The sequence below is a fragment of the Neovison vison genome, chromosome 1 (assembly GCF_020171115.1).
Source record: "Neovison vison isolate M4711 chromosome 1, ASM_NN_V1, whole genome shotgun sequence".
Classification (NCBI taxonomy): Eukaryota; Metazoa; Chordata; class Mammalia; order Carnivora; family Mustelidae; genus Neogale; species Neogale vison.
In genome coordinates, this window is record NC_058091.1 from 104,443,446 (window position 1) to 104,467,592 (window position 24,147).

At 38.7% G+C, this 24,147-nt stretch overlaps 1 protein-coding gene across 1 annotated transcript in view; it reads right to left on the reverse strand.

The window, feature by feature from the left end:
- KHDRBS2 (KH RNA binding domain containing, signal transduction associated 2) overlaps positions 1-24,147 on the reverse strand; it is a 574,896-nt gene that overhangs the window by 179,038 nt on the left and 371,711 nt on the right. Inside the window, exons 5-6 of the mRNA XM_044253624.1 lie at positions 15,730-15,857; positions 9,361-9,559 (exon numbers count right to left, since the gene is read on the reverse strand). Coding sequence (XP_044109559.1) covers positions 9,361-9,559; positions 15,730-15,857 — 327 coding nt within the window. The remainder of the gene's footprint in view (positions 1-9,360; positions 9,560-15,729; positions 15,858-24,147) is intronic.

The following is a 24,147-nucleotide window of genomic DNA, read 5'->3' on the forward strand; positions in this document are numbered from 1 at the left end:
CAGGAATGCATCCATTTCATCAAGGTTGCTAAGCTTATTGGCATATAACTGTTCGTAGTAACTTCTGATGATTGTTTCTACTTCCTTGGTGTTAGTTGTGATCTCTCCCCTTTCATTCATAATTTTATGAATTTGGGATTTCTCTCTTTTCTTTTGGATTAGTGTAGCCAGTGGCTTATCGATCTTATTGATTCTTTCAAAAAACCAGCTTCTAGTTTCATTGATACGTTCTACTGTATCTCTGGTTTCTCCCTCATTGATCTCAGCTCTAATCTTGATGATTTCCCTTCTTATGTGTGGAGTTGGTTTGATTTGTTGTTGATCCTCCAGTTCTTTAAGGTGTAGAGACAGCTGGTGTGTTCTGGATTTTTCAATTTTTTTGAGCAAGGCTTGGATGGCTATATATTTTCCCCTTAGGACCGCCTTTGCTGTATCCCATAGGTTTTGGACCGAAGTGTCTTCATTCTCATTGGTTTCCATGAATTGTTTCAGTTCTTCTTTGATCTCCTGGTTGATCCAAGCATTCTTAAGCAAGGTGGTCTTTAGCTTCCAGGTGTTTGAGTTCCTTCGGAACTTTTCCTTGTGATTGAGCTCCAGTTTCAAAGCATTGTGATCTGAGAATATGCAGGGAATAATCTCAGTCTTTTGGTATCGGCTGAGTCCTGATTTGTGACCCAGTATGTGGTCTATTCTGGAGAAGGTTCCGTGTGCACTTGAGAAGAATGAGTATTCTGCTGTTTTAGGGTGGAATGTTCTGTATATATCTATGAGGTCCATCTGGTCCAATGTGTCGTTCAATGCTCTTGTTTCTTTATTGATTTTCTGCTTCGATGATCTGTCTAATTCTGAAAGAGGCGTGTTAAGATCACCTACGATTAGTGTATTCATATCAATATGACTCTTTATCTTGATTAACAGTTTTCTTAAGTAATTGGCTGCTCCCATATTGGGAGCATAGATATTTACAATTGTTAGATCATCTTGGTGGATAGTCCCTTTAAGGATTATGTAGTGTCCTTCTGTATCTCTGACTACAGTCTTTAGTTTGAAGTCTAATTTATCTGATATGAGAATCGCTACCCCAGCCTTCTTTTGAGTCCCATTGGCATGAAAGATGCTTCTCCACCCCTTCACTTTCAGTCTGCGTGTATCTTTAGGTTCAAAATGGGTCTCTTGTAGACAGCATATGGATGGGTCCTGTCGTTTTATCCAATCTGCAACCCTGTGCCGTTTTATGGGTGCATTGAGGCCATTCACATTGAGAGTGATTATTGATAGATACGTTTTTATTGACATCGAGTTACCTTTGAAGTCTTTCTTTCTGTAGACTGTCTCTATATTTCTGTTCAATGCTATTCTTGGGATTTTTCCTCTTTTATAGAACCCCCCTTAATATTTCCTGCAGTATCGGCTTGGTGGTTGCATAGTCTTTTAAGTCTTGCCGGTCTTGGAAACTCTTTATCTCTCCATCCATTTTGAATGTCAGTCTTGCTGGATAAAGTATTCTTGGCTGCATGTTCTTCTCATTTAGTGCCCTGAATATATCTTGCCAGCCTCTTCTGGCTTGCCAGGTCTCTGTGGACAGGTCTGACGTTATTCTGATGGGCTTCCCTCTGTAAGTAAGGAGCCTCTTTGCCCTGGCAGCTTTCAAGAGATTATACCTACAATTATAATTTCTCAATTTGACTATCAGGTGTCGTGATGTTTTTTTGGAGTGTATAATCTTGGGTGGAGACCGTTCAGCCTCTAGTACATGAACGCTGGTTTCATTCGCGAGATTCGGAAAGTTTTCATGAAGGACTTGTTCCACGACATCTTCTAGACTTCTTTCTTTCTCCTCCCCTTCAGGAATTCCAATAATTCTGACGTTGGAACGCTTCATGGCATCACTTATTTCCCTAATTCTGCTTTCGTGGGATCTAAGCTGTTTGTTCCAGGCTTCCTCCTGATCCTTTCTCTCTATCTGTTTGTCTTCCAGATCACTAATTCTATCTTCTGTCTCAGTTACCCTAGCTTTGAGAGAGTTTAGATTGGATTGGAACTCATTGAGAGCATTGTGGACCTCCTCCCTGGTAGCTTTAAGCTCCGCCCTAACATTGTGAACATCCTGTCTGGTCGCTTTCAGTTCGGCTCTAATCAATTCTGTTTGGTCATCCATGGCTTTCTCCAACCTAGCTATTGCCTGGATAATTGTTAGCCTGAATTCTCTTTCCGACATATTGTCTATGTTGATAGCCGTTAGCTCTGTTGCGGAAGGTCCATCCTCTGTATTTTTCTTCTGTTGGGCATTCCTCCTCCTAGTCATTTTGGTGGGAGAAGACTGAACAGATGTAGCTGGATGTATCAACTCTGGTGCAGTCAAGGTGCACCCTGGAACACTTCCTGATCTCCGTCTCAGAAGCCTCAGTCTGGGTGCAGAAGCTGAATAAATTCCCCCTTGGATGCTGGCAGTGCAGGTTCCAAGTTAAAGACCCTGGGGGCGCAGGATCTTTTGCTCGTCCCCAAAGCCAAGGCAGTGGCGGCTGTCTGGGAGCTCCTGACCGCCAGAGAGGTTCCAAGCAGCGATCGCACACTGAGATTTTGCCGCTGGCCGGGGCTGGGAGTGCCCGGCTTGCGCGCACCTCTTTTCAGAGGCGGCTGTGGGTCGGGCGCGCGTCTGGGGCACTGAGAACGGGGCGCTGGTCCGTAAGCCGCAGGCTGGGCTTTTGCGCGCCTCTGTCCGGGGAAGAGTTTCGCGGGCGCGAGGCTTAGACTTTGAAACAATGGCCCGGGTCTAGAAGCGCCCCAGGGCCTTAGAAACCCAGGAGAGCTGGAGCGACGTGCACGCGCATCTCAAGCTTTGTGGTAGGGCTAGCGCGCGTTCTGCAGACCGGCTCCCATCCCCTCACAGGAGCCGGAACCCCGCGCTCTGGGGCACGCTGGCGGCTTAGGGACCAGGAGCCGGTTTCTCCGCCGCACTCTCTCTGCCTCCGCGCCGGGGAGGCCGTCTGGGACCGGGGACTCAAGCCCCTGTCCCTAGCCGCCCCGATTCCCACAGTTTGCCCCCGCGATCCTTTGCTCTTTTGGAGTGCTTTCAACCAGTCTCCGAGTTAATGCTGGTCCCCAGACGCAGGGCACTCTCGCTCGTATCGGGGTATTACTTTCCCACCGGTCGCCTCTGGTGGCTCCCTCCCCCTTTTGTTTATCTTCCGATCTCAGTCCACTGTTCCCATTCCGCTTTACCTGCTCACTGGCGTCTTCTGCCCCTGTAGAGATCCAGACGTGTATAATTCTGATCTCAGGCTGATTTCATGGGTGATCAGAGTTCTTTGGTAGGTAATCAGCTCACTTTGGGGTACCAGCTGAAAAGACGCCTCTTCCTAGTACCCCGCCATCTTGTCCCCCCTCTCAGATTGTTTTTTAGAGTCCATAGTCTCTAATGGTTCTTGTCTTAAACCCTACTGTTTCCATTTTCAGTGTTTGGTCTGGATACTTCCAATCCCATTCTTACACTTACATAAGTCAAGGTCACATCTCATTAAGCCTCATTGTTGTTGATTGCCTAAATATCTCCTCTTCCTTAACTGTTCTCCAACCCACCATAATAATTGAGAATTAGAAAACTGAGAATTAGGAACAATTGAGAATTACAAAACTCGCCCAAATCTTTATCTTCTCCTCATAAATCTTTAGGTAGCCTTTAATTACAGTGGGTAACTCTAGACCCTCAGCCTTTGAGGTCAGCCTATATTATGTCCATGGCTATCTTAAATGAATTCTATTTCCCCAAACCATTCTCTTGGATTCTTCAGACTTCCTTTGAAAGGTCCCTCTTCTAGCCTTCCCCCTTCTTATTCTTTTCTGCATGGAGCTTCCTACCTCTTCTCTCTACTTGTCAAAGCTATACTTGCTCATCTTGGTCTGCTCTTGCCATCTTCCTTGCTGTGTTAGAAGTTTTCTAAAACATCCAATGCCATGGTGATAACTCCCTCTACTGGAAGCAGGTGTGGTCTCTCTTTGACACTTAATATATGCTATTCATTTAGTATTTATATAAAACATGTATATGTACGTAAGTGTGCACAGCTATAACATCTTTCCAACAATATTATAAGAAGGTTCAATTCAATTGCTATCACTAAACACTTTACTATTAGAACTGCAAACATAAAATAAATTTAAGAAATACTTTCTTCCTTTAGGATGTTTAATTAAATCTTGTGAGAGAAGAGCAAAAATTACTTGCAGTGCAAGGTAATCTAAGAGTCCTATATAGCAATCACTTATGACATGTTAATCGTTAGACTTACTCTTTCTCCCACTAGATGGCATGCTTTTCAGAGTAGAGGTCTTTTTAACCACAGCTTTTATATTTCCAGCACCAGTATTTCTGAAGATACTGAGTTTTCCATAGTCAGAGATAGTCCTGTAGGGATGGGGGATGTCCTAAATATGGCTGAGGAGATTCAAACACTTACTAGATGTCATGTTTGGTCTGGATGGGAGGTATGGAGCACAAATGGTTTGTATTCCTGCATGTGAGTTCTCTGTGAGGCAAGCTTATGATGACAGAGATCCAGAGATCTGGAGACCGGAAACGGCACGCAAGTCTCAATATCAAACTTTACTTTCCTCATCTACTAAAATAGCTCATGAACAACTGGTCGTCACTTATTAAGAGATTAAGTGAATTAATATAGTGCCTGGAACCTGGTAGGTACTCAAAAATTCATGTTTCGGTTTACCCTCTCTTAACGTATTATCCACTGAGAGAGCTGATCAGCTTCATATTTTGTCATGTAGGAGATTTTCTGAACTCTACTCTTCAATTCCCGACATGTACTTTAATCACAATGACGGATCTGTAAAATTTAAATGTACCTCTTAGTAGGAAGTCAGTGAAAAGAAACTTTAAAATATTTAAAGTCTGGATTAGGATGTGCAACCATGAGACACAAATTCACATTTTTTAAGACTCCACTAACACTAATGGTGGCTTTAAACAGCAATCTCATTTACTGTAAGCTGTTGCTTGTCAGGCAAGCTGCAAGGAGTGGATTTGATTACATATATACATTCTGTGTGGTCAGAAATTTAATGCTGGGACCCAGCAGGGGAGAAAGAAAAGTCTGAAAAGAGAATTGGCTCCCAGTGTCATTTATAATAAAGGGAACCTTTTCTAAGAAATTTTATCTGAAAGTTAAGAACTCCTTTGAGATTTTTACCATCAACTCAGCATGGTGCTATTATTTTGTTACTGAGACACTTAAACTTTTGTTTTTCTTACCCCTTACAGAGGAATCAATAGTTTAAAATTAGAGCAGAGAGAAGCAGCTCTTGAGTGTTAACCTGAGCTTGGCACTGAGACCTTAAAGATTGCTGTCAGCAGCTTATCAGCCATGCATTAAACTCTGTACATACTCACTGTTTATAGGGAAATAATTAAAATATGACATATGACAGGTTTTAATGAAACATGGCATAAAGGGGTTTTTGAAGAAAAGTTATCTACCTTTTCCTATTACCAAGACTAAGATATTGGAGATCTATTTCAGGATATCTGCCAAGTTCATAATACTTTCTCTTTCTCCGGAAACTAGAGAAAGAATCTCCTCTTATTCTCCCTGGAGTTGGGCTCCCAGTAAACATGTTTATATTGTGTGAACTTGACCTTTACCCTATTCTTGCCACTGGAGGCTGGGAAGTAGTAGATCCCAGACTTAATTTCCAGAAACTGTTCTGTAGTCATAGCTGACTGACTAGTTTTGGACACCTGACAAGCCTGGGTAAACATCATTCCTTCGCTAGGGATCTAGACTAGGACTGAGAGACGGACAAACCAGTCAGTATCTGTAGGTGACAAGGACTGGTCACGACTATGGCAGCCCTAGGGCGGACAAACATTGATCAGAACGGCAACAAATCCAGTATGTAGATTAAGTGAATAAAATCAGATGCACGTGATGTGACAAGCACTGGGTGTTACACACAACTGATCAATCATTGAACACGACATTGGAACTAATGGTGTACTATATGTTGGCTAATTGAATTTAAATTGAAAGAAGAAACATATATGCAGAGAACAGACATGAGATATAAGGATTCTTGGCAATTTTCTGGTTCTTTGTTCTAGACCTTTCTTCAGGCCTGATGGCATTGCTATTACTGGATTTCATGACTCTCTATTCATATGATCCACCCCTTCCCCCACACACACACTGTTGTGAACTTTTAATTCATTCATTCAATAGGTACTTAAGTCACACCTACTAGGTTTCAGGAAAGAGATGGCAGAAGACTAGGCTCTGGGTTTCCTGACCTGAGGGTTGTTTATGGGGGAAGAGTATATTTATTGTTTTTCGTTTTGCAATTTTAAGACTGTCTAAAGATTTTAAATACTGATACCTGATACTGTATAAAACATACGTTAGATGAACACATTTCCCCTTTCCAGTAGAAAGGGAAATCCAAGCCTCCGAGTATTTACAAATGACAGAGCAAGTGACGGGGCGAGAATGCAAACCTCGGGATGCAGCTCAGTGTCTCTCAAGTCAGGTCCCTTCCCTCCAGCGACGCAACTGACTTTCCCTCAGGCTAGATTTTCCCCTTCCCTCTCCGGCACTCCTCATTTCAATAAAGGACCCCTCGATTTAACCCACTTGTTCAGTTCAAGGTTCAGTGTAACCTGCTCTTCACAGAAACTTCACAAAGATTTCATTTCATTTCTTTTTTTGCAAGTTTTACATCTAACCCATCATCAAATCCTAACGGATCATTTTCCCAGTGCTCTCAGACTCTGATCTCTTCTCATCCCCTCCAAGCCATTATTCTGTCCATGGGGAATGACTGCATTAAGTCACTTGCCCATCTCTGTTTCTACTCTGTGCCCACCCCATATTCTGTTCTCCAGATGTCAGCAGAATAAACCTCTTAAAACATAAATCTGATCATGTCACTCTCCTGCCCAAAAGTCCTGTCCATCCCCTGACCTTATCTCATCTACCACCTCTGCCTCACACATCCTGTTCCAGCTGTAATATCGTCCTTGCTATTCCCCAAATATTCCAAGAAGGTTCCATTTCAGGGTATCTGTGCTCCTTGTTTCCTTTACCAGTGATGCCTTTTGTGGAGGCAGCCCCTGAGACTGGACCTTTGCTTCGTGATGCATTTGTTCAAGTCTTGCCAGCACAGAGACCTTCCCCGACAGCCCATGGTACAGTGGTGGCCTCCCACTTAACCCCGGAGCATTTATGTCTACCTGGCATTACTTGGTTCACTCAGTGATATGTGTTTGCTCTCCTCCCACTAAAATGTGTACTTTAAGGAAGCAGCTGTTTGGTCTGTTTTGTTCACAGCTACATCTCCACGACTTTCAGGACAGTGCCTACAATAAGAACGAGGCTCAGCAAATGATTGGGTGAATGAATAAAAGGGACTGGATACTTTCCAAATATCTAAGTAAAAAATTCAGATTATATGACTTTACGTAGTTTCCTTTCCTTACTCTAAGAACTACCCTCCTCCTAGATTTCCATTGAGAATATAAACTTTCTCACTCATGTTGCTATAGACTCTTTATGCTTCTGTAGCTTACTCTTACTGGGTCTGCATTCCAGTGATTTATCTGACTATAAATTGGAGTGCACATGGAAGGCTACAGCGTTTTCTTAGCTATACCAAAGCTACAATGTTTTGCCAATCTTATTCTCATTCACAGTGTCCTGTAAATTTCACATGCCCTATACATTTTCTGGTTAATAACAGTGTTGACCACAATTAACTGAAAAAGTTTTCTCTCTTTAAGTTTTTGAAGTAAGATCTGACTATTTAAACTTCTCTTTGGAAGATAAAAACACACCAGAGTAGCAATGTACACAAAGATGGCAGAGGTAGAAGGTTTTTTGGAGACTTAAAAAAAAAAAAAAAAAAAGAAACCCCCAAAACCTCATCATCCCTGTTGTGGATTTTTAGTTCACTCATTTAACAAGTTCGTATTTCATACATTATATATCTCAGGAAAGAGATGGCAGAATCAAGACTAGGCTCTGTGTTTCCTGTCTTGTAGTCTTGTTCACAGGATAGAAATACATTTTGTTTCCAATTTTGCAATTTTAAGATTGTCGAAAGATTTTAAATATTGATACCTGATACCGTATAAAAGACTTTTTTTGACATAAAACATACTTTAGATGAATGTATTTCTTCTTTTCCAGTAGAAATGGATTTCTAAACTTAATTTTTCTCACTCTTGCAAATAGAGTCAATGTTCCATATTAAGCAGTAACGTTATTTCTAAATACTAACATACTCCAAGCACTAATACATTTTTTAGTGACACCTATCGATAATATTCACTTTGTTTTAGAATATATTTTACTTTGTTATTAACCAGTTCATTAAACATTTATATGTTTTGAGTGTCTAGCATGTGACGGTAACTGTCCTTGAAGAGTTTATGTTGGTTTTTTTATTATTTTTTAAGAGTTTATGTTTAATAAGTAACCACTCACAGAGGACATTTAAGAAGACAGCGTGTCTGTGCATGGTTCAATGAAATAAACACCCAGACCAGGGATGAGCTTGCTCAAAAGTTTAAAGGTAAAATGAATCTATTTCATAAGATGACGACTGGCTTGCATCAATTAACTTTAACATTTACAGTAGATTTACTATGGTTACACAAGTGATTAAGAACCTGTCCCTTTTTATAATTTTCACAATATTCTAGTCACCAGGACTAGAATACATGTGACCAGTGGAATATTAACAACCTGGATGAAAGGTCAAAGGGTGTATATCGTGACCCAGTGGTTGGGAAGGGAGGAGAATGCCTATAGACACCTCATTGCTTCTGCTCATTCTATATTTTTTGAATTCTTCACATCTGCCAATCCCATATATTTCATATGGTGACAGAGAGAGCAAGGATATTTAAATGAAAGACCAGTCGCGTGATCTGACATTCTTACCAAAGTTTATAATGCAATTATATTGTATCTGTCAAATGCTTCTGAGTGATTTTCATGCTCATCTTTAACATGTCCTAGAAGAAACTTCTGAGTATATGACAATTTACATTATATTCATAATTATATCCATTTTGAAACTGATCTTCTAAAGAATAAGAAAACCTCAGGATAGTTTGACTCTTAAAATGCAAACTGTTTAACTGGCACCAACAATCATGGCACCTGGAAAATAAAAGTTTTCTCACAATGCTCTCCTTTAAATGCGTTGCTTAAATTTTGTTGCAAATGACCTTTGTTTTCTGTGACAAAGATCATCTGCTACATTCATGGTATTGAGTGTCTCTGAGGGTTAACCTATTACCCAACCAGCTGAACTCTTCCCACCCACTGATTTCTCAAGGGTACTTACATATTCTTCATAAGCTTCATGGGCTGGAGGAGGGGGTGCCCTATATCCTGGCACTGTCGGTGCCCCCCGGGCTCGTGGGGTTGGGACACCTCTTGCTACAGGGGGCACTGGAAGAGCTCCGCGAGTCACAGTAGTCCCTCGAGGGGTGAGTACACCTCGTCCAGGTGGTGGTGGGGGAGGAATGGCACCCCCACGACCCCTAGGAGAAACAGGTCATGTATAGATGAGAAATCAGGGATGAGAGAAAGAGACTAAAACATAGCATTCCCATCTTATCACCATATGATAGGAAGAAAACCAAATTTATCTGTACGCATGAGTGCTCCCGGGTGTGTGTGTGTGTGTGTGTGTGTGTGTGTAATTGAGTTTCTTTAGGGTATAAAGTATTTTGATCTCTACGGTAGAATAAATTTTGTAAATGTTGGCTATAACTTCTCATAATGGAACTCATGCAAAATGCTTTAATATAAAATGGAAAAAAAATGAACCCAAACCAACTCACTCTCATTTTATTCCAGTTTTTCCAAGCAGACCCAAATCAGAGCTTCAGCTAACACACAAAGTATTTCCTGCTTTTTAAAAGTTCACCGTATGCCAAGTTTGCTTTTACAAAAGACGTACATTGGCACCTGTTTTCGCTAACTGAAAGAAATCAGAAGACGATTTCCACTTTTATGAAAAAAGGTGAAAAGTAAAAATAGTGTTGAGCATTTTTTTTGGTAGCAAGTCAGTATAGAGGTAGCATGTACCCTAAGCAGCCAGAGTGTCCTCACCGAGCTCCTTCCCCAAGAACTACACTTAGCATCTCCATACCAAGCCCTCAGAGCTTTGAACTGTGTGAACATCTGTGCTTTATCTTCATTTATTTTGTGTATCCATTACCAGGATGTGTCATAAGGTACCAGAAAAGCCTGAGAGGTTATTTTTCAGGGGTCTGGGAACCCTCAAAAAATTTCCATATAAATTAATGGTAATTGCTTCTTTGCTTTATGCCATTTCAGCTTATGAAAGGTCTCACAGGCATGCTGGATAGCAGGGGAAACCTGCATGAGCCGCTGGACCATCCACGAAACTGAACTGCTGAATGTCAATGTCTCCTCCACTCTGGAGGTAATTGACAGTGAGGTGCAATGTTGTATTTACAAAGGAAAAAAAAATCTGTCTGCACTTTCACACTTTAATAAAATGTGGAACTTGAAGCACAGTGATATCATTCTGCTTATTCTAGTAGCTGAAGCTTGAGGTCGTTAAAACCACAACTCACTGTCACTGATTTGTCATCAGGCATACGACCCCCTGAACTGGTACAGTCACTAATATAATTTGTTTGCCTATGGTAACTACGGTGTTAGTGAAATACGTCAGGGTTCTGCGATAAAAGAGTAGACTGAATGCTCTGACTACGGTGCTTGACACACAAGTAACTTGTATTAAAAGCCTAAGATCAAATGGTTGCAGCCAACTTTTATGGTTTTCCAAGGCCTTTGGAAAGGTTGAGTGTTTGAAGTCTTTGGGCAAAAGCGTGGTTATTTCACTTTTTATTATGTCTGAAAGGCTGGCCTCCAGAAAGCACTGCTTTCAGCGGGAACACTAAAGCTTTGGGGAAAATGATGATCCTGGGGATGTCAACAATCACACTGTTTGGCTGTGCCCACGGACGGGAGATGGAGGTTTTGCATTCAGCTATGAATAGCAGTCAGCTGGCTCCTTCTTGCTTGCGGAAAATGAGCTTTTGTGAGCGGACGGTAAGAATGCTGGTAGAGTCCTTAAAAGTTTTAAATAGATTATAGAGCTGATGAATAGAAAAATTATCAAACAATTTATTGTAAGTCTAATGTACAGAGAATGTTCTCCTGGGTTGGGGAAGGTGAAATACAAAGGACCCAGAAGGCCCAGTGCCCATTTCAAATACAACAATAGCTCAGAATACACTATACTATATTACCATGATAATATAAAACACATCTATGAAAAAGGATGTAAAGACCAATTTTACCTTCACTGGGCCTCCAAGCATCTCTCTGTTTCCTCCTAAGTAGGGTGAGCATATGTCCAGGTTTGCCTAGAACAGTTCTGATTTACAACTGTTGTCCTAGCTTCCCATTCAGCTGAGCATTTTAACACTCTCAGAAGTGCCCAGGTGTGGGTAGTAAATTATATCTATACTACATTCACAAGTGCTGTCTATCCCACTGAATAATCAGAGGTAAGTAAGTCGTATAACTAACTCCCTAGGCTTAAGGTGGATTTTTTTTTTCCCCCTAATGGGTAAAATCGAATCTCTGAATCTGTAACAATTCTTCCTGCTTTAAAATTATAGGATGCTCAGGGCCCCCGGGTGGCTCAGTCAGTTGAGCGTAGACTCATAATTTTGGCTCAGATCATGATCTCAGGGTCATAAAATTGAGTCCCATGTGGGGCTTTGTGCTCAGCAGGGGGTGTTCTTGAGATTCTCTCTCACCATTCTCCTTCTGCCCCTCTCCCCACTCAAGCTCTCATTCTAAAAAATAAATAAATAAATAAAAATAAAAGTAAAATAAAAAGAAAATGATGCTCACATCAAACGTAATTTCTCACCCTATTCCTCCCTCAGTTATATCCCAGACACAACCCTAGAAACCTGTCTCCTGGAATCTGACTCAACACCTCTTATAGGCTGTTTCCTTTCCTTTGAATTTTAATCTCACATCTCTCTTCTCCCATTCAGCTGAAGTCTCACATCACCTATTTTAGGATACCATTCCTGGATGAATCTACACTACAGTATCCTTCATTTTTCTGATTTCTTGAAAGTCTTTCAATACAATCTAGTTATTGCCTACCCACTTTGTTGAAAATTATCTTGACTGAGATTACCAGTAACCTACCTGTTTCCAAACCCAAACAGTCCCCATTCCGCCGCACTTATTACATATGTCACTGTGCATTGATAACTAGCTGGAGAACACCTTCTTTGGACTCTTGCATTCTCTAACACTAATGATGACTATTACCTGTTTCCTTCCTAACACGTGCCATATCCTGGATTATATGCCTCATATTGGAGGTTCTTTCACTGGTCTATTAGAATCTCCCGAAGGGGGCGTCTGGGTGGCTCAGTGGTTTAAGCCGCTGCCTTCGGCTCAGGTCATGATCTTAGGGCCCTGGGATCGGGCTCTCTGCTCAGCAGGGAGCCTGCTTCCCTCTCTCTCTCTCTCTACCTGCCTCTCCGTCTACTTGTGATTTCTCTCTGTCAAATAAACAAATAAAATCTTAAAAAAAAAAAAGTTAAACTGAGGCATATGAAATATTTAGAATCTCCCGAAGACTGTGAAAAACTCTAAATTCCAGACCACAACCCAGGCCAATTAAATCACAATCTCAAACGGCAGGAATCTTTCAGGGATTTGTGTGCAGATCAATTTGGGAACCTTATATGTATTATATGTATTATCTAATTTTAAAACCTTGATGACGTTGTTATGTAGCTATTCCTGAGATACTTTAAAGGTTGAGTACCAAGTTACACAGAAGGTACAAGTCACCTGCTAAGGTCACACGAGCAATCCACAGACCTTGAATTAATTATAGGAATAATTTTATTCTTTGTTTAACTTGGTTCTCCACCTAATCTTAGTGGATGATATCATTCATGGATGATATCATTCATGGCAAAGGCTTGCCATCCCTAATTAGACATCAGAGAGTTATCCTTGTCATGGGCCAAATATTTTTTCTTCTCCTACATCTAATTGGGCACTAATTCCTATAAATTCTAATCTCTAAGCTAGTCCTATATCTCTACAGTCCAGGGAGTGTTCATTTCTGTCTTGGATAATGGACGCGTCTTCTTACTGGCTTCCTTGCCATCAGTCAGTGTCTTTCTGTTTGTCTCTCTTTGAATGCTTTAATTCTTCTCTCTCACTTACAGTGAAGACTGAATAGTCTTCCTTAGAAACAAGTATGACTACTCCCCGTCTTTCACAAACTCCATTAGTGCTATGTATTAATTCTCATCATAGTAAACAAAAGCCTCCAAAATCTGCCCCTAATGTTTTATTTTCCTCAGTTTGCTCTCAATCAATACATAGTGATAATATGTGTCAGAGATGTCAAATATCCTAATTCTTCAATTATGTACTATAAATTATTATAATATATAGACAAAATGCTTTGTTCTGTGGTATGCACAATTACTGGAAGATTAGTTTTTATACCTATATTTATTGAAATGAAAATTGCTTTAATTAAATATATTTCCAATAAATTATTATAGAAGTTTTCAAATATCCCAAACACCATTATTATATATGTGTAATTGAATGACTTAATAAAGTCATAATTTCCTAAGCATATACAAATTAGCTTCCATTAACTCATGTTTTCAAGAGCTTCCTAATCAATATGATCTTCTGTTTTGTAAAGCTGTTTCCTTATTCTTTTTTAATTGTAGATACTTTCCATCATGTGGTTTGAAATAGAAGACAACAGAATTCTGGTCCATTTACTTTCATTAACGTTAATATATTGATGATAGCAATATAGCATTGAAGTGAGGTTTAAATTTCAACATCAGGTAGTATCAGATTTGTATGATATATGTGTTCTTAAAAAGCAAAACTTTCAAACACTTTTTTTCTAGCACACTTAAAAAACTAGACCACAATGCACTATTCTTTATTAAACCACAAATATTAATATTTTAGAATGAAACTGTACTGAAATTGAATCTTATATGGTCTGCTGAAATTCTGAAACATAATGATACATTAAGGAGCATCAATAACAAAATAAAATATATTAATATGAATTTATAATTTCAAAAGTAAGTTAATGCATTTTTTTAAAAACGGTCCTAATTTCAAGGAATATAGAATAGAAAAAACTTGTTCCCCATCTGTAGACTTTCTAAATATATATTAGGTTACACTATATAAAACTCAATATATATTAGGTTACACCATATAAAATTTGGCATTTTGGGAATTACAAAAGTGACAGTTCCATTATTTAAGGCACATGATTTAATCAATTTAAGATTACCTGTAATGATATCATTTCACAGCCCATCATGATGAGCTTAGAAATGTACAAGATTTTATAAAAGACTGATTCCATAAAAGTATGTCCATAAAAAAAGTTATGTCACATTAATTTTTAGCAGTAATTAGCTAATTAGCATTAGAGAGCACTTATTTTCATCTTTAGGGATAAAAATGTAATAATCTCTGGAAGATTTTAAGAAGTTTTCCTTTAGTTAAATGTAATTTTCAGAATTGACACATTTTATTTTTAAATAGCCAATGCCTTGGTATTTTACTTGGATATTTATCATTTTTTTTTCTGATTAACTGCAAAATGGAGATGTTTATGATTTAAATGTTAAAACTGATTTTTGACACTGGTGGCTGACAATATTTGGGGCATAATTTATTAAATAAATTGAATCAGCAAAGTATCCTAAAATCTCTAATGATGATTTCTACGCAGTGTATAAAATAATATTCTAGATCTATATCCTTGAGAGATTTGAAGGCCAACTCTAACAGGGTAGAGAGAATGACTGAATTACACAGTGTGTGAAGGCTATGAGTATTTTTTGCTTTACCTCTTCACAAACCAATGCTTTCTATTGAGAGCTGGACTAATTCAGAATCATACAAAACAAATTCTGATGCAGAAAGATCCCAATTTTTGTGTGTGTGTGTGTGAAGTGAATAATATCAAATAAAATCCTCTCTGCTGACCAAAGGCATTCCAAAGTCAAATGTACCTGAACTTTCAATACTCTTATCATCAGCCATACAAGAAGTATGCCTTTCTGGCTTTCTGGACTAGTGGCGCAGATATTTTCTCCCTACTATCTAAACATCTATCTTCCTAGCTCCTCATCCCTGTCTCTACACCTATCCAGAAAGACTATCAATTCAAGGGCCACTTAAGGCACAGACACATTTTTAACTTTCTCTTCATGCAAGATCATCCTGGTTCAAAAAAGGCAAAGAATTATATCATCTGCATGCTCTAATCCTGAGCACAGAACCACAAAGAAGAAAGTCTCAGGTTTTTGCCTCTTATTTTCTTGGGATAGTTGTTAAGAGCCCTACCTGTGAATTCTAGAGTCAGACCGCTTATGAAACTTTGGGCAAATTCTTTACACCTTTCTGTACCTCAATCTGTCACCTGTGAATGATACTTAAGCCTGGTATGGAAGGCTTGGTGAGTTAATTTATGAAAGTGCTTATGCATTATATAAGCATCCACTGTCATGGTTTTTATCGTGGTGGCCACTGTTGTTTATTCCTACCTGTGACCATGGCACTGGGCAGGTCGGCAAAGGCTTGCCATCCATGTTTGCTGTTAATTTATTTCAAGTAAGAGCTAATGTACCTTGAAGGGGTTGTGGGAGCTATTCTGATCCCTCTGCCTCTAATGCCTCTGCCACGACCAGAGTCCTCTGAGCCATTTAAGTAAGATAATTCACGTAGCTGTTCCTGACGAATCTCATCATTGTAGTCCTAGAGAAACAAAAACAAAAAAACAGGACCTGATGAGTTAAAATGGGGAATGGGGGGGTTCTTAGAGCTGAAAAAAACAATACAAAAGGACATTTTTCATCCATTTTCTGGAGTCTTATATATGAAAATCTAAAGTGATGTAGAAAGTGTATATACTTTAAATTCCTATTTTTATATAGAGAAATTGAAGTTGCTTCTTTTATCAAGGAAGTACTCAGCAGGAAATCAGATGAAATGTGCTGGGATATCACTTGATGTATTAGCCAGAAAAGGAAAGACAGCAATACAGAACAAAATCGTGGAATATACCAAAGTGGTGATTAGCATAAGGAATACTGAAAAACAGCTCTCCTGGGATGGTATGTGTAAACTGTAATGGCTGCATGAGTCTCAAACACCTCCTCATGCATAAACCAAAAAGGGGTGGTCTTAAGGTCTGGAGCAGACCCTGTGTTAAAATCATAAAGAAGGACAAACCACAGAGCAAAGTTTCATACAACTGAGAAGCTGTGTGATCCAACCAAACAACCTGACGGACAATACTTAAAAATAAGGGATTTCTGGCGTTCTAGCATTGGAATGATGGAAAGAGAGCCACAGCGAAAGGCAAATTTCACAGCAATAACCAGAGATTCAGTCAAAGTCAAAGGGACTTTATCTTTCATCAGTGTGGAAATATGTCCATCATTTTAATGGGCCCAAAGAAATGACTGATGTCACTAACAATGAATACTCTTTAAAAAACAAGTATCAGTCTTACCTGTCTCTCCTTTTATTAACACACACCCCCACACCCCCATACACACCCCTGCTTGAATAGTACAAAATTGAATAATTGGTTATTTTTACCAAATGGCCACTGATTAAATTCTTTTTCTAAATATATGTTTAAGTGAAATCATGGTAGTGGATTTGCTAGTGCTGAAGAAGGGCCTAGAAGTGGACACTAGAAATATCTGTAAAGGGAAGACTGACAGAAATGATGTTTGAAGCCCAGTTGTGCGCCCCAAAACACAAATATATCCTCTTATCAATGTTGTCGGTTTAGCTCAGCATGTATGTGTTACAGTAATATTAACCAAATACTTTGTATCCTTACCCACCCACCGCTGTTCAGAAAAAGGCAGGGATGCATTCAGCCTACAAGGATTTCTAATGCACAGCTTTACGTCATGCTCCAAAAATTGCCTTGATTACAAGCAGAAGTATTAGTCACTCCAAAGTATTTATCTTCTTATTTTTAACATGTTGCTTTCATGTTCATTTTCTTCAGCATCTCGTAATGGGCTCAGCACACTTGGCTGACAGAGAGCTATACAGTAGAAAATTACAGTTTCCACTGTAATATATATATTCCACTTCTACTTCTTAATTTTCACATTCAAGCAACCACCAAACTGAAGAATAAACATGTCTATTATTTCCTTAGGATCAGGGAATGGGACGAATTGCTACTTCTGAGTGAACTGGCCAGCCACCATTAAAATGAAATACTAGGGGCGCCTGGGTGGCTCAGTGGATTAAGCCACTGCCTTCGGCTCAGGTCATGATCCCAGAGTCCTGGGATCGAGCTCCGCATCAGGCTCTCTGCTCTGTGGGAAGCCTGCTTCCTCCTCTCTCTCTGCCTGCCTCTCGCCAACTTCTGATCTCTGTCTGTCAAATAAATAAATAAAATAAATCTTTAAAAAAAAATAAAATGAAATACTAATTCTGTAACTTCCTGATGTAATATTCCTAATTGGTAAGGGGAATCATTTTGTTTTCTTATCTGAAGAAAATCCATGAACTCTCAGGGTCTTTATTAACTGTAAAACAAGATAGATTTTCATTGTTGGCAACCCTGAAATTGAAAAACTAAGAAATTGGAGATGAATTCAATATATGTAAATTCTACTTTTATGCTAGAATCAGAAAATGTAATAATGTAGATGTAGTCTTATGTATCAGATACGCATAAAGAAGAGGGGGAGGAGGAGGCTGGGGAGGAAATAAGGGACAGGGAGGACAAACATATTAATCAGACAATATGAAAGAATAATTCCCAATTTGATCAGACCTCCCTGCATCTATACCTTAGAGAGATCCCATTACACTGACTCTGGAATTATTCATATGATTTGTCTTAGCCAATTGGACAATAAGACAGGTGACAAAAGCAAAGACTTGAAAGGTGCTTCCATACTCTGGAACTTGCCCTTTCTTGTCACTGAGACATATGCCTCCAGGTAAAGAAGCCCATGCTGGCTTTCTGGATAAAGAGAGACCATGTGGAGAGAGGCTCCAGCCACCCCTTCCCTCTTACCATCCCATCTGAGTTCCCAAACATGAGAGTGAGGTCATCCTAAACCATCCAACATGAGTCAAGTGGATGAAGACTGAAAAAACAATTCACCTTCTTACTCCCAGAATGGGAATAATAAAGGGGTGCATTAAGCCAGCATTCTGGTGGTTTGCTTTATGTAAAAACTAACAAATCTAGAGGGGGCTGACCAGCGTGGAACACGAGAGACCAGTCAGAGAGGCTTACTTCAGCAGCCTTTCTCCTTTCCTGTCCGAAGGAGGGTGTGTAGGCCCAGGTGTGAGCTACATGTTTCTTGGGGTAGGTATAGCCCTCATGTGGCGGTAAATATAGCTAATGTCATACCCTAGTGTCACTAGTATGTCTACTTAAAATACTTTATTCAGAGTCGGTGCTCGCTGATCCTTCTGCAGATTGGAATTCAGTGTCTAGACAGAAACCTGCCAACAGGGAGAAAATCTTCATCTTACTGACATGAATATCTGACACTGTGGGTTAATTCTTCGTGTAAGCAAAACAGCTACTGTTGATATACAATCAAGTTTTCTATGAGCCTAGCTGCATATTCTGTTTAAAGAAATGACCATCTTCCAGGGTTATGGTGGTCAAAAGAACAGGCCTCTACCTACAGATGTAATTGACTAGGAATCCCCGTTGCTCTGTTCTGAAATCTTGCTCTCAAGGCCATGCTCCCTAAGAGCAACTCCTAGTCAATGACCAGATACTCAAAATGCTAAAAGAGGGCCATTCCGGGGAGTCACGGGACGCCTCGGTCTGTGCCTCAAGGATTCTCTGACTGCCTTACTGAACTTGCTGTGTGTGTGCTTTTTTTTTTTTAATTAATTAATTTATTTATTTAGATGGGGGAGGAAAAAAACTGGAGGAGGGGAGAGAATCTCAAGCAGACTCCCCACCAAACATGGAGCTTGACACAGGGCTCAATCTCACAACCCCAAGATCATGACCTGAGCAGAAGCCAAGAGTTGGACACACAACTGACTGAGTCACCCAGGCTCCCCTGAACTTGCTTTTAATGTCATTGCACTAGAACAGACTAGGCCTTTCCACTTCTCTTTCCTTTAGGTCAGATATTGTGATGTGAGGGCTTCCCAGTCCTCCTTTGCTCCATTATTTATTTATTTATTTATTTATTTTTGTTACAAGAACATTTTCCCTGTCAAAATCCTTATGTGTATAATCCCAATTTGGTATCAATGAATATACAAAGTGTTGACAAAACCAAGTTCTTAAGATTACAAAGCTGAGAGCTTTGATAAATGTATTAACGTTAATGCTGGGAGAGCTTATTTTGTTCAACAGAACTTATAATCTGATTAAACTGTAGTACTTACTGTTCTCTTACTTAAAAATGGTTAGATACGGATTAAACATGAAACCTATTATTGATTACCAGAAAGGGTAGTAATTGATATTTTTTAAGAAAATGAATGGCATATTGCCAATGATTGACAATGAATGGCAATTTTTTTGACAGTTCACTTAATAGGACAATATGAAAGAGTCATGGAGTGGACAGACACAAGCCATATCTTGGGCAGGAGACCAGAACAATGTGGTTGGTTCAGATAAACTGCAGCAACAATGAAAATCTGTGTGTGCAGGTGTGTGGTGGGTTAGGAGAGAGAGAATACGGGCAATCACAAAAAAATTTAGGAGTCTTCTACTGGTAAGTGAATGATATGATTGGGAAAGGTAGGGACAAAAGACATTTTTAACTGTAGAGATGACTAGAAGTAGAACATTAACCAGATAAAAGAAGAAATTAGCGGGAAATAAAAGGCTTAGAGGTAGAGAATTTGTATTTGGTCTTTTTAAAAAAGATTTTATTTATTTGAGAGAGAGAGCATGCTCAGTGTGGGGAAGTGGCAGGGGGTGAGGTAATTCAGACTTGAGCCAGATGCAGGACTCTATCCCAGGACCCCAGGATCATGACCTGAGCTGAAGGTAGACACTTAACCAGCTGAACCATCCTGGCACCCCTTGTAGTTGATTTCAATTACCTAAGGTTTAAAATGTCAAAGTGACATTAAGGGTTATCTGGGTTGGGAGAGTAAATCTGAATGTCATCCACACATATTTGTGATAATAGAATATTAGCACAAAGATTGCATAAGATTAGTAAAATAATGCAGTGATAAAAATTTTCTAAACATACTGTTAATGTAAATTTGTATCACTGAAGATGTCAGTTAACTTATTAACTACAGTATGTGGATTATTAAATATTAAAAGATAAGGTCATTTAATGAGATACTCAAAATATATACACCACTGCATTTATAGTAATGAAGAACCTACATGTTGCAAATAAATATGGAAGAGAACATTTTTAATGCCCACAGGTAAGGATAGTTGATACTAAATATTTTCTAGGCTGAATATATTCTGTGGATTATTTTTATAACATAAATATAATTTTCTAAACCCTAAATCTGTAATTTTATATTATAGTGCTTTTTCCAGTCTTCATTAAGCACAGATCTAATTTTGAATTAATCTTTCATAACTAGAACATGAGTCTACCTGAAGATAGTATATCCAGTTGAACATTTAATTATGGCATGTGTTACTGATGCTTCAGTTATATAAAATCATTTTTATCAGTTATATAGAACCTTAAAGATACAAGTAAACAAAACATTCCAAATTTACCTTATAAATATTATCTTATTAAAAAAAAATATCACCACATAGCTCATTTGAGTGGTACTGAGTTCTAAGTTTCTGCAGTCATAAAACAATTATACTATGAATGGGTGGTTGTAGTTTTATGGCATTTTTAATTTTAGCACTCAATTAGCTAGCACACACATTCACTGAAAAGTAAAGATATAAGTTTATAAGTAGTAATTATGATAACTTGCATTTTATATTATTTTAGTATTTTTTTATCTCCTTTTTGATATTAAAAGACCTTTGAGAGAGAAAGAGAGAGAGATAGAAAAATAATTCCCTAAGCATGTGAAAAAGCTCATAAGGGACCAAAAAAGGTTAAGTTATGACAATTCAGGATGAACAAAAATGGAAAAAATAATTTCCAGTCATTTGAGATAAATAATAAAATAAATATTTTAACAAATAACATGATATAAACATATTATTTATAATAAATAAAATAATAATAAAAAATAAATCTAAAAATAAAATCTTATATATTTAACTGGTATGTGAAACAGGAATATTACAAAAATTTTTAAATAGAACTTACCCATATTTTAAAGAAAGAAGAAAATAAATTCTAGAAGAAAATGAGTTATACTTACAGATGAACCTTAATATTATTTTAGATAAGATTCAAAATTACTGGGATTTTACACTTCCAATAATAGAGAATGCTTTACTACTTTGGGTATACCAGCAATAAATAAATCATACACACATTAAAAATAAATCATACACACATTAAAAATACCCTTTGCCTCGAAGATGAGTTATAAGGCGCTTTACAAATGCTGATGGGTTTGATCTGCAGCTTTGTTTCAGATAGAAGGGATTGAAACATTGAACTTTTAAATGAATCTATCAAGGCTTAAATAACACACACATATACAAAAACATTTTTAGGATTGATTCAAATTTTAATTTTATTTTTCCTATAATGTCCAAAAATGCTGCTTGTTTGCCTCCAAAATTTAAAAATCGCCCCCTTGAAATAATAACAAAGATATTCACAATACTTGTTACATGTTCCTTTTGCTCAGGATGAGGCAAAACTATGAAATAATTTCCCTGAAATTCATGCGTGCTCCTTTTTGCCTCTCCGACAAGGCCCTCCCACTGTGACGGCATATGGTGTAAACAGTATACACAAAAGCTCAGAGCAGACAGATGTTTGGATGTTCCTAGAAAGGACTCATGCTCATAGTCTGCATATTTAATGTATATGCATAATTTCCCAGTTACATACACTCATGTCCATCTGTTACGATGGCATGATGCCCACATACAAATTGGGAAGATTATTTCACTTGCCTATAGATGCCAGGTGATGACAGGTGTAGATAGGCTACCTGGGGGCACAGTGAGGGACCATTTTCCTGCCAAATACCCTCCTCTGAGACCCTGATGGGCACTGGTGCTGCACATTTAAAACTGTGATTATAACCACTGGTAACATGTGAACGTATATTCAGCTCTACCAAGGCCAAGACTGCCAGACGACATCAGGGGAGAATGAAATGCAGACTGTAACCTGGCTGGGCCATGACAAAGAGACCTGGGATTTCCTCAGCCCCTACAAACAATTAGGTTAGGGCACTTTCACCAGAGTAATAAACAAGAAAGTCTGGGAGGTAATGGGTCCTGTGCCAATATCAAATCTGTAGCTGAATTAGCCTGGGTAGGAAGCTCTTTCGGAAAACAACTAGAGCTGTGCTGGATATTATTTAGCAAAACATCTTAGGCTATTAGATAACAGCGCTTAGTCAACACGGGGTGAGTTTTAATCAGCCCAGGCATGGTACCAGGAAACCTCATTAACAAAATGTGGTCAAAGAACAGTCGATTCAGATTTATTAAGAATCTGTTCGGTGCATGACTCTGCATAAGGTCTAGATAAAGGCTTTATAAAGCTTGTTCGCCAAAGGACGTCGAATATCGCAAAGTAAAAACGTGCACTTTATATCTTGAACTGCTAGTGAAGACAATTTCTGTCACTCACGAAAGCTTTCTCATTTTTTTCCATTACCAACTCATACTGTGCACTACATAAAAATCATCAAATAAGACAATATCTATACAGATTTCAGGCAGATATTTTGCAGGATGGTTGACTTATTTTCTATCTTATTTTATTAAACCTTTGCAAACACTGGTGACTGATAGATGAACTCTAGGAGCCAAGACCTTTTGATTGAGCACCGAAGGATTCATGTATTTCAGTGTATTTGACTCGTGTATTTGGTGTTATAACTTCACCCATCTTGGCTTATAAAATCAGCCACTACCTTAAGTTAGATTTAGGGTAGGAGATAAATATTTAAATAATGGCAAATGAAATATTTGGATTGTCATTCTAAAAATACCAAGTTCCATTTATTTAAATAGAGCCAAAATAACCCTATTTTCTTCAGCAAAATTCCTTGGCAACTTTACTGCACACATGAGACAGGAGCTCTTTCTGAATTTTAAGTTGAAATAGGCATTGATTCAATACTTTGGCATATATCTACCTTAATTTATGAAGACAAAAAACAAACAAACTCTAGGCTAACACAGAACAAATGTTCTGTTTGGAACCATCGATCCAATGGCTCCAAACTCTTTTTAACAGAGAAATCATCATGATAAGTATACATTTAGAGAAGAGTGCAAATTCCATGCATGAAAAACATTATTCTGTGCATAGTTGATAGACTATGGCACATGTGGGTGATTTTTTATTAATAACCTTGTAATTCTGGGCCTTCCCCCAGACATAGAAAATTTACATATTAAGATAGTAATGCACCTAACCAACTAGATTTTTTTAAGTGCTTAATGGAATTTTGCTAAATAAATCATTTTTGGGAAACCTGGGTGGCTCAGTGGGTTAAAGCCTCTGCCTTCGGCTCAGGTCATGATCCCAGGGTCCTGGGATCGAGGCCTGCGTCGGGCTTTCTGCTCAGCAGGGAGCCTGCTTCCCTCCCCCTCTCTGCCTGCCTCTCTGCCTACTTGTGATCTGTCTGTAAATAAATAAATAAAATCTTAAAAAAAAATTCATCATTTTATTTATTCAGTGTATTTCTGAGCAGCATGCAAGTTCCAGACATCAATGTCGGTGTTGGAGACACAGTGGAAAAACATCCCTGAACCACGGGCCTCAAATCCCTCCAGATGATTAGATCTCTGCACCTGTTCATGAAACGTACTTTCTAGGCAAGGAGAGAAGCCTCCTTAATATGCTCTGAATCAGTGTATGCTCAATTCATTTTTCTTTTTGTTGATTAAAATAATAATTTACTCCTGATATTATAAAAATGCTTTTAATAG